General features: G+C 42.9%; 1 protein-coding gene across 16 annotated transcripts in view; it reads right to left on the bottom strand.

Moving 5' to 3' along the window:
- Positions 1-7,115: 7,115 nt before the first annotated feature.
- The window catches only part of ARID1B (AT-rich interaction domain 1B), a 418,737-nt gene continuing 413,761 nt past the window's right edge, over positions 7,116-12,091 (bottom strand). For all 16 annotated transcript variants that reach the window (XM_081529735.1, XM_081529728.1, XM_081529730.1 and 13 more), the window contains one exon: positions 7,116-10,217. In XM_081529735.1, the coding sequence (XP_081385861.1) occupies positions 8,493-10,217 (1,725 nt within the window). In that variant the 3' untranslated portion in view covers positions 7,116-8,492. The remainder of the gene's footprint in view (positions 10,218-12,091) is intronic.

Genomic DNA, 12,091 nt, shown 5'->3' with positions numbered 1-12,091 from the left:
ACACTCCCCCAGGATCCACGCAGACCCCCTCTATGCACAGGACACCTAGATCTTCATCCCAGCCTCTACGCAGGCTCTGGATTCCATGCGCAATTGCCCAGTAACAACTAGCTACCCCAGGACATCCCGTAAGCACCACAAGGTCAAGAAGCCCCTGCGTTCGTTTCCTGTAGCTGCTCTCACCAGCCCTCAGCACTGCTCGCTGGAATACTATAAAACTGCTACGCTGAGCTCTAATTTCCCTAAGTCCTTCATACCCAGCTTTCTCAGGGGGATGCAGGGCTCTTGAAGTCCTGTACTCACCTCTCTAGTCCCATCCTTGGCATCCCCACCCCGTCCTCCTTCATGTCTCTTCAAAACCTGCCACTGAACAATTTTGGATTTCTTTTAGATCCCAGAATGCCCAGGCATCTTTCCTAACTTTATGATACGTCGAGCCATTTACCTGGGAAAGAACAAAATTTCTCCTTTTCTTAGCCCTACTCCAACTCAGGCAGCCTCCTACAGGAAGCCTTCTCAGGTTGCTCCCGCCAAGAGAGCTGGGTTCCTCCCCTGTATTCTCTGTTTATGAATGCAACACACATCACGCTGAATGGTTCTTACTTGCTGACTTGTGGCCCCCTTTAGGCATGTGATGGGATGAGAAAATGCTGTGATTAATAAATGCCTACTGTATGCAAGGGGCTTCCCTGGTGGCTCGTGGTTAAGAATCTGCCTGCCAATGCGGGAGACATAGGTTTGATCCATGGGTTGAGAAGATGCCCCGGAGTAGGAAATGGCCACCCACTCCAGTATTCTTGCCTGGGAAATCCCATGGACAGAGGAGCCTGGCGGGCTGCAGTCCATGGGGCGCACAGGGTGGGACGTGAGTGAGCGACTACACAACAACATCAGTGCATGCAAGATGGCAGGTTCAGGCTCTGCCACTACGTTACGCTGAAGGGATCGGCCGAGGCATGGAAGCAGGCGGGCTGAGGCCTTATGGGACTGGCTGGCTCCCCCGTGGCAGGTACTGGGGTTGGGTCATGCCCACCTCTGTGCCCTTGTAGGGTGGAAGGGTCAAAAGCCCTCTGTCCTGGAGGTGAGGAGGGCCAGAGGGCATGGGGGGCTCATTGGCAGGCAAGCTGGGAAGGCAGGCCTCTCCCAGGGATGGGGGAGCCATGGGAAATGCCACCAAAGCACCCTTTCCTGTGTGTTTTTGAGAGCAGTTCTCACCTCCACCTCCATACAGGAAGGCAGGTGGGAGGCTTTGAGGAGAGTGTTCTCCAAAAACCTAAGTTCAGTTCCCTGAGTGAGTGTGAGAACTGAAACACAATTTCCAGGCACTGAGGAATCTCACCATTTAACATCGGCCCCTACATAACTATTCTGGGTGGGAGATGCCGGTTTGTATCTGGACGTGATTGCCCAGCACTCTGAGCTCACAAACTAATACGAATTTAATTTCTGAAAACAAGGTCCACCAAGATGAAATTCCACTAACTAGAAAAACCCTTTTTTCCAGATGCATTCCAATCTATTACCCATGAAAGCAGACATTAGACATAAATGTGGGGAGAGGGGATTGCATGTCAAGAGTTGGCTGAGAGAGGCCTTCACTCCAGGCTCCCCTTTGGAATTGAAACTCATCTCGATAAATCACCGTGGCTCTTCGCCATCAGGAGTCTTCTCCCTTCAGATCTTATGGCCAAGAGAAGTACGGGCCATATGTTCACACCATTTGGTGAAAAATACACTGAACCAACAAAACAAGCATTGCACTTATGGGGAAATTTTTTATCAAGCTAAAAGTGTATTCATCCTAAATGTGTGGAAGATGTCATGTCATTTTTCCTCCCCATGGGAACAAATAAGTGCTCGTATTAGACCAGCATTTTTAAAGCAATGATCTAAATATAAGCAATGATCTAAATATAAGCAACTGGTGTCCTCCTCACATGTCCCTTTTTATCCCTCTTTTGGATCACAATGGGTGACTGAAAAGTGAAACTGGAAAGGAAAAAATATTACGGAATTAAACCCCTCAATGTTATTTGGCTGGGGCAACAAAAAAGTTGTTAATTGGTGGAAAACTCCAATAGCCCCCAAGTCAACCTAAGACTTGCCAGTTCCTTCTGGACAGGCCCATTCCCTAGATGATTTCAATTTAAAGGCTACCTGGGGTTTAGTTAATCCTAATTTCTCATCAAGTATCATTTATGAAAGCCCATGGGTCCAACAATACTTTTTTAGAAAGTTTACTTTCCATTCCAAGTCTTAGGGTGTATTGAAAACCTGACTTGGGATCTGGAGCATCTTGTGTCCAGTAGGGATGTAATAATGATTTTCTCACAGGTGTTCACACAACCCTTGGATGTAGAAGGGAGACCCCAGGCAGGTGTGGGGGGCTGAGACTTGTAACTTGGGCTGCTTATACCACTGAGTGGGTGATAATTTTATTTGTATCTCAACACAAAACATGCAGATGAAGCTCTTAAGGACTGTGAAGATGACAACAGTAAAGTGAGACTGTTGGAAGGACCTGTCATACAAGGACAGAACATTGCCCAGACTTGCCTGATTTTGGTTTAGTTTGGACTGTGTTCCCTTTAACAGAGGCACAGCTGCTAAGTGAGCATATGACATTATGTCTTGTCCTGAGACTTTGCAACACACTCCTACCTTGCCCCCCTCCCTCCTTCAGTCTGTGGCTAATATCCTTCATGGCTTCTGTTTTAAAAGTCCCTTCTCCTCTAGATTTTGCATAAAGCTGAAGACATTTCTAAGACAAATATACATTCTTGGAAAGGGGTGGTCTCAGTTTGTTTCCAGCTACTTTGCATGTCAGCCTATGATTCTGTTTTTGGAGAATGGATGTTATAATGTTCTATACTAAGGCTTGTATAAAGAACAACTAATAGCTGTGAAATTCTTTCAAGTGTAAAAAACATCCAAACGTGAAGTAATCACCACTTACCAGGAAGCAGTGTTATACCTGCTGCTGGTTCTGGCCTGGAGGAATTGCTTTCATTTGGGCAAGGATATCTTCAAGGGGCTGAATCCAAGTTTAGGTTCCGTGAGTCTTTTGGAAAATCTAGTTTGTCCAATGTACAGATCCAGGCCCAGCTAAATACCAAATTTCCGCAGAAGATCAAAGCGCAGGCTTTATTTATTTACCTGACCTTAAGCTTACACGGAAATGAAGAACATCCTGAATTCCACTTCTATAGCCCACAGAAGTATGGCCCATCTCCAGCTAAGTTTGAAGACTGCAGTCCTTTTTCTCTAGGGAAGCTCTCTGCTGTGTGCACCAGATGAAAGGAATAGCAAAGAAAACACTGTGATCAGCCCCCCTGCAGTCTTTGACCCCTGAAATGTTATAAGCCACTTTCCCTCCTCCCCAGAAGGACAGGACAGGGCAAGTTTACTGCACGACTGCACTGTGCTCCAGAGATATACACGTCTCTCCCCAGGCCTGTAGAATGAAAGGCGAGGACTCCTACCACCTCTGGATGTCCAACAGCCAAAACGAACACTCAGTAGAGAAGTTATGCCATCACCCTTGGCACTAAACAGCCAATCAACAGACTAAGTCTTTATGGCTTTTACAAGAAATCCCCAAACAACAATAAAAGTCACACAAAGTACGTGACTATGAAAATGGGAAGATTCTCTCTTAGACCAGATTTTTAAATTGTGTGAGGTACACTTTAGGGCACTCACCAAAGGGAAAGTGTATGCAATTAATACACAGTGATCACTTAGGTTATAAGACTTTTATACAGTTATCTAATTTAATCCTCACCAATCCTCGGGTAGGTGTTACACTGAATTACAGGTGACGAATTGAGGTTCAAAGAATTTAAGCAGCTCGTTCACTGAAGGTTGTGGAGACAGCAAGAGAGGATTCTGTGACATGTCCTTCAAGGACATCTCAATTTCAGTGGAAGAAATAAGAATACACTGAGGATAAGCAAGGCACATGGGTGTTTAGAAGTTAGGCACGATCCTCAGCTAATGCCATTATTTCCCCAAGCTTTGCCAGCATGTTTATATGGATTTTAAAAAACTTCCAAGGTTGATTAAGTCAGGAAATGCTTGGGATAAACAGGTTTCTTTTTTTGTAGGATTTCTCAAACTTTTTAAAGTGATATTGTGGATTATAGATGCCCAAGAGGAGAATATGTAAAGAGTGGGTTTTGTTTTGAGATCACTTCTGTTCCTTAGAATAAACTTTAGAAAAAGCTGGGGTAAAACTTTTAAGTCCTTGGAATCAGATTCAGGAAGAAAGAGGAGTCTCATACTTTGGGACACATTAGATGGTCTTCCCCCAACTTCCCCTCAGGGTTTCATATATTTAAACCCCGAAGTAAATTAACTTGACTTTGGCATTTGAGGGGATTGCATGACTCGGATTATCTTAAAACAAAAGTAGGACTGCAAATCCGCGGATAGAAGCATGAATCACGGTGACTGGAGATGGGCACGGGGACATGTGGAGGTCTGTGGGACTTAAGAACAAAAAAGCCTTAAATAAGGTCTCTTGTATAGCTTCAGTCAATTCCTGAACTTCCAAGGGTTGATCGTGTAAACTGGGATCACCAGGTGCCAGGCTACGACTCTGGGTTTTCCCCCTGCACTTGGGAACGCACAAGCACCCTCGTGTGCAGAGAAGCAGGAAGGGCACCAGGTGCCTTAGTCACACTCAGAGCTGGAAGGGGCCACAGACCAGCTGCCCAGTGCACGTTCTAGGCTCACAGCATGTGGGTCAGGCCACCTGGTGACGTGGCTGAGTTCTTTCAGTCCAGACCCCTTCTTACCAGACCCTGGTTCCCACAGCTAGAGCCTCACTTCATTTCTTAGTCAACAAAATATACATACTCACTGTTCTCAATGCATAAACACTGGATTTGGAAGATGAGTTTATTTCTATAATTATCTGACAAGAACGACCAGAACATAACTGAAGCAGGGTCTTTGCTCATGAATGACCCTTCAGCACCTGAACAGAGCTTGGCACACAGCACGTGCTCAATGCATTTCTGCTGAATTAATGAATAGTGAGACATCTTAGCAGGTTGTTTACTATCCCCGAAAATATGTATTGGCAGTTTTAAAAGCTCGTTTGACTCTGAGGGTCTCTGAGGGAGGTGATGGGGGTGGTGGAGCGCAGACCGATCAGGCAGCTACGCTCGGCGTCCCAGGTAAGAAAGTGAAACAAAACTCAGTGAGAAGAAAATGGACTATTTGATTGGTCACTTTGGCTCATTTATAATACTTTCTTTGCTTCCTTGCAGGTGAACAGATAATGGTAATTTGTACATGGTGTTTGATAAAAAATGAAGTATTTCCAACAGTTGGTAAATGAATGATTTCAGGGCAAAAGCCATCTTCTTTTCATAAAAGAGGTAGTTAATAGCTTACATTCTGCATCATCAAACTGTTCATAACCCCTTTAAAAAATCATTCTCTATTATAATTTTTAAAAAATCACCTAACTAGTTTTTGAATAGGCCACATTCACCAACAAAAACTGATTCTGTATCATTCGTGATCTTAAATAAAACAGTTGAGTAATTATTTCTGCACACATGCCACCCAGTAATATCCTCCGTGACATTAAAAAATTCAAATACCAACACATTCAACTTTATAGCACCATTCCAAAATACTAAACTTTCTTTGCACCTTTATTTTAATCTTTTTTTTTTTTTGTACACATTTAAAGTATGGGCATCCTGTAAATTTCTGAAAAGCCTCATAGGAAAAAAAACAACTGATTTTTAGGACAAAGCAATAACTCAGTTTGTAGGCAAGATGACGTCAGGCAGGCTGTAAGTTCTTCATGGGCTTCTGTAGTCTTCATTCTGGGGTGAGAATGTAGAAAGGATGCTAAAATCTTCCTGGATTATTCTAGAGATTACATCACGTATCAGTATGTAAAATCTTGTTGCTCGGTGGTCAGACTCTATATATTGATTACAACTCAAACCATGACAACAACAGTCTCTTGTAATATTTCACTCTTTTGATTGACAAACTTCAAAGTTTGTATACACCTTTTATTCATACTCTGTAAGAGAGGAATTAGAATAATATTGAATTCCCTCTTACAAATCTCCAAATTTGAAGCTTGGAGCACTAGAATCTGTTCTTAGCAAGCAGATAAATTTAAAGTAGAATTATAAATTGGTTTTAAATTCAACATAAATTTGGCTGCATTATTATATAAGAAGACTGACTAATGTGGGAGTTGACAGATGATGAGAATGCTTGCAGAAAAAAACCCTTTTCTTGTGACACGAGAGTCCCATTCCACCCTCTCACTGTAACCGAGTGCTCTCGTCTAACTCCTCCATGTATTACCGTGAGTAATGTGCGCCCAGACAACAGGTCTGGCGAATAAACTTGGAAGCTTTGAGTCTGCTGAGATTGGTAGGGTGGTGTGAAGAGGTAGAGTCAGAAGGGTGTCCGCTAACGGTTTAACTCGGCAGCAGTTTCAAAGAAATCGATTGTTACACAAGAACAGTCAATGACCCAGGAAGAAATTAAGTTTAAACTAGAAGTGACTAGTAATCAAAAGCTACTGTGCACCCGGATAGGAAGGAATATGAGAATATTAATATGCCCTGAAATAGAAATAATCACTTTGCACTATGTACACCACATACAATATAACATATTCTTTTTAACATTGCACAATATAAATATTATACAAGGTGGAGTAAACTAAATGCAAAATAACTTTGAGGCACACAGGAAAAACACGGAATAGATTGAACTCCGATCGAAATTAGGATGGGGTTAGAAAAAGGCAGGGTGTTACACTGTCAGGCCAGTGCTCTCACCCCACGGGCTGGCAGCCACCGCCCCGACACTGGAAATTCTCATACCGCCAGGTTGTTAAGAGTTGACTGCTTCAAACAAAGGCCAGTTATTTCAATCCTTTGAGAAAATCAAACTGTTGCTCCCCACTCTAAAGTAGGTAACCCTTAAAGGTCCCTCCCGACCTCAGGGTTTCATAACGAGGGGCTATGTTAGTACACGGTTATTTCCCCCCTTTTTCTTGTTACTTGGTTACTATGAAACCATTTTAAGGAAACTAGAACAGTATTCAAGAACACCCATCACAGTGCTTAACAAGATTTAATGTACATTTATTCTTAACATGTGGAACATATAAAGATTTTATACTGAATAAATGATATTCATTAAGCCAGAGGAAAAGGAGGAATTTACATCAAGTTTGTTTTTTTTTTAAACTACATTATCTTGAAATACAAATGTGGATTCTCGTCACTGAAAAATTTTTGAAGTTGTGTTTCTTCCTTTTAGTTGTATTTTTTTTTGTCTGTACTAGTAACCATTGTGTAAATCAATCCATATGCAACCATTTCCACACCTTGATTCATGAAGCAAATTGTGATCAGCTGCTCTCCCGAAATAGAGCATGACTTTATACATACAGAAACTTGTACATTACCCTCTTTTTTTTGTTTTTTTTTCTTGTTTGTTTTTGTTTTTTGTATTTTTTCTTTTTTTTGGAGATATGGCCCTAATGAAAAAATATATAAAATAAAAATAAAAAATTATTTAAATCTACCATCACTTCGTAGTTACCACATCATGAAAAAGAAACTAAAAACTTTTTACTAAAAAAAAAAAAAAGAAAAAAGAAAAAAATGAGGGTATGTTTAATGTACAACTTCTATATACATCACAGCCCAAAGGCAGTAAAAAAAATATTTAAAAAATGATTAAAGGAATTGTGAAGAACTGTCATGTGGAAGGTCAAACGACAGACAGCAGACATGACGGTAGTGGTGAGGAAGCAATTTCCGTTGATCGTTGTCAGGTATGTTTTCAATCTTAACTTAAAAAAACATTTTGCTCCTAGCCTAATGTAACCATCTTCCTGTGGAGAAACCAGTATCATTTCCTATTTCAACCACTGACTGACACACCTTCGTGAGCCCCTATACCTACATCTCTAGAAATTTCTATTGCACAGAGCTTTGGACGATGGGATACAGTTGCAATTTTTTCATTATTTGAAGAATAACACCGCTAGGAAATCGATAAGTTTTCGCCTTTTTGTCTCAGTGTGGTGAAATTTTCCCATCTTATAGTATCTTTTGCCGTTAACTTTTTTCTTTAAAGTCAATTTGCTTCCCAAAAAAATGCAATACGACATGGAAAAGAACATTAAAAAGAAAATCTGAAAAACAAAAAGTGACCTTTGAATGCACTAGACAGCAACTTTGGTTGGAAAAAAAAAAAACAAAATAAAAAAACCCCGAAAGGATGTACTTGTACACACAGACAGCAAATATTAATTTTATAACTGTTCGAATTAATTATCTCTTTAATTCCCAATTGGTAAATAGTGGATGGGGCAGAGGAGCAAAGATTTTCTTTCCTTCGTCCTACGCTGGAGAAACAAGAACAGAACACAGCCAGTTACACGGGAGCCTCTATAGTCTTCACTCACACAGGCTGCCTTCTCACTGATGTCATAACTGCCCGATCTGAAACAGTACATCGCAGATGACAGACGCCACCAGAGAGTTCAGAACGGCTGATATTGAGATATCCAGCAATCGGCCCTCGTGCAGAAGGAACTCGGAGCGGTTCTCGTCCACTCTGGCCATGGCCAGCAGAGCCTTGGCTGCCCTGCACATCATGTCCACACTAGGGGGCTCTAGGGGCGGGGGCTGCATGTGCATGAGGTTGTGCTGGCTCTGCTGATACTGGGCCATCGTGACCCCATCCTCCAAGAAGCTTATCAAGTTTCCGATGCTCCCTTTCTGCACAGCTATGGCCCTTGCAGCCAGCGCGTCCCCTTGGGCAAGGTTCGATAAAAGCGCCATGGACATTTCTCGACAGACTGGGTTTTTGCGATCCCCAACGTACCTAACTAACGTGGCATAGAATTTCTCCTGACGACTAAACGGAGGCGTGGCCAAGATCAGGTCCACATTGTTGTCCTGGATGCTGAGTTTACAGAGCGTCTCCAGCACGAGTCTCTGAGGCGACAGGACAGAGTTGGGTCCCACCGTGGGAAACGGGTCTTGTGCCTCCGCTGATGGGCACACCATCCAGTGCAGCAAGCCATCCAAAATTGGCAAGCAGATGCTTTCTGTGTAAGCGGACAAGTCTAGCTGCCCAGAAATGTTGGCCAAGGTGACCAACGTGTTATCCCTTAAGACCTCGAGGCAGTCCCACCACCACTCATCTTTGCTGCAGGCCACCCCTTTGTCCTCGTCTTCCTCCTTCTCGTAGGTCTGCGGCGCTCGTTTTCTCTCGGGATGCTCGTGGTGAAGAAGAATCAGCTTCCCCAGGATCAGCACCAAGCCTGGGTGTTTGGACATTTCCGCGTCATTCCCAGGCACAAAAGACAAGCTCCGGACGATATTGGACACGCAGATGCAGCGCTTGGCTAGCGAGTCCTGCCAGTGCGCGATGGTGCAGAGCGGGGCCTCGTCCCGGCTCCTCGGCTCGTCCTCCAGCAGCTTGATGTTGCGGTGACTTTTGGCTTGATGGATTCCGAAGGGAAACTTGCTGCTTTCGGTCTGGGTACCAGGGTTTGCGTCTTCGGGCAGCGCCCCTGGCCGCGCAGACAGGACATCATCGATGGTTGCGATGATGCTTTTCTCTTGGTGCTCGTCAGAATCCCCTTTGCCTCCCTGGTCTTTCTTTCTGCCTGTGGAGCTCAAAGTGGGCGGTGGCCGCCTGCGAGGAGGAATCTCCATCTTGCTCTCGAAGTGAGTCTGGATATGCTCGGTGGTGTCCCCTCCACCGAGCTGCCAGTGCAGAAGTCCACTGCTGAACTCCTGAACACGACCCAGCTTGTCAGAGCGGTCGACGACAAACAGGTTGTTCTTTTTGACTATCTTGATTGGCAGCTTGTCAAATTTACTGGCTTGCCTGGGCTTCTCCTTTGGGTCTGCGGTGGCGTCAGGGGAGGCCACAGCCATGCTGCTCCTGTCCTCTGTCTCCGCCCTCCCGCTGTCTTCCTCCTCCTCGTCCTCCTCGTCCTCCTCCTCCTCAATACATTCAGCATCTTCTTCCTCTCTCCCGGAATCGTCGGCCAAGGACTGGCTGTCATCTCTCTTAGCCGCATTGTGATCAAGTGCTTTTTGGCTGGGGTCTCCCACTTCATATTCCGTAAGAATTCCAAAAATGTCAATCAGGCATTTCCTGAAGTACTCTACTAAAAGTTCCAGAAATCCGGACAACTGGAGAGGATGAGAAAGAGAAGAGGTACAAGGTCATAACCTCTCCGGCGTGACTGAGAGGGTGAAAATCCTGCTAGGAGCCACGCATCTCTATGATTATTTTCACATTTGAATGTTTTTTTTTGGCTAGGCCAAGAAAAAGAAACCATGTATAAGAAAAAGAAACCATGTATAAATTAGAAGTATCTTCCTGAATTTTTCATTAATCAACACTTACTATCTTTCTTACTTTCTTACACCATCAACATGAAAACTTACTTGTTACTTTCCCATTTCTGATACTATCCCCGAGGGAGTGCTCTGCTGTTCCTTACCTTTGTTTCTGGTTCAGACACAGTACCATTCTTACTAGAAGAGTGGGAATGTGGATTTTATAGACTCATTCACCCAAAGTGAGTCTGTTTTCCTCTCTTATTTATCTGAAACTCTGCTTGCCTAGATTTTTATGGTTATTATTCTTAGGATTTTATGGTTATTTTTGTCTTAGGTGCCATAGGTTATTCTAATTTACATTCTCCATATATTTTGGGGAGAAGATAATTTCAGCAACGTAGTAGCTCATAAACACAGAAAATTAGAAACAAATCAATTTAGTCCCTGAGATAAATGAATGAGAATGTTTCACAGAATGCACTTTTACATTTCAGCTATTCCCAACTCCAGCCGAAAGACAAAAGCAACTCTGAGAACCAGCTTTGTTTCTTTTAAGCGGATGTCTATACCAAGAGAACCAACATACTCCCCTCCCTCAACACCACTGCTGCTGCATTTAGGGAGGATGAAGGATAAGTAAGTAAACAAGGATTTCTTAATGACAGGTGTTATGGAAATTGACTATAATTTCATTATCTGGCTGTAAGTTTCCTGCAAGGGGGTTTAAAACAATTATAAAGAAGTAAGGGGACACCCAAGTACCAACCAGGTAGAGCTTGCTTTTAGGGTATGAAGGCACAATTTTTTAAGTGGAGGTCTGGATGTCACCCCCTCCCACCTTCCCCCCAACGTAAAGCTTAGTTTTTTCCCAGGACAAGGGAAGAGGGAAAATTGATGAAGCAATGCTGGTTATGAAAAATTGTGCTCAATAGCAGCTCAGCTAGCATAAGGATGGAAATTTATTACTCTAGCAAAGGTAGTATATGTTCTTCTAATACTTATTTTCTATTAAAATGGACTTCATGCAATGTTTATGATCTTATTAATATACTTGGTATCAACTGAAAAACTGCCTTTCAGGGCTAAAATGAGTTAAAGGAGAGAGGAAAGAGGAAGATTCTGGTCCTAGTTCAACAGAAGGGAGGGAATTAGATGTTTTGGCTTTTTTCAACAAAAGCAGAGTTGTTCACACACAGTAGGGAAAATAACCTTTTCTGATTTTTGTTTCTAAATATTTCTTAAAAAAATCTGTAGTCCAGCTGGCTCTTGGGCCTTTTTCCTAATCCTTAGCTCCTTCTCTCTTCCAGCTATTATGCTAGAAGCTACTTCAAGCTTAGCGCAGATCAAAGCAGGGTTTTTAAAGGTAGGAGGCTTTTAAATAACTGCTTCAAAATAAACTAGAGGGGGGCAGAAATGGGAGGGAACACATCAAGAAACAAGTTTAACCATGACTTCATTACTACTGCAGTTGAACGATGGTACACAGGGGTTCATTAAACTGTTTTACTTCTTTCTATATATATTTTCTGTAATATAAACACTCTCTTTTAATTTTATACTTTTTTAATTAAAAGAAAGATGTTAGGTCCCCCTGAAAAACAGGGTAAGGTCTCACTGCAACTTACTGCATGGTGATGTCTCATCCAACAATGACTATAGCTGTAACTTTGTGTTACATTCAGATTAATTCTCACTGGCCTGCTGATGCTCATCCTAAACAA

Source organism: Giraffa tippelskirchi, chromosome 9 (assembly GCF_054371585.1).
Source record: "Giraffa tippelskirchi isolate mGirTip1 chromosome 9, T2T-mGirTip1v1.2.pri, whole genome shotgun sequence".
Classification (NCBI taxonomy): domain Eukaryota; kingdom Metazoa; phylum Chordata; class Mammalia; order Artiodactyla; family Giraffidae; genus Giraffa; species Giraffa tippelskirchi.
Note: the sequence above shows the minus strand (reverse complement) of the source record. Positions and strands in the feature narration are given on the sequence as shown.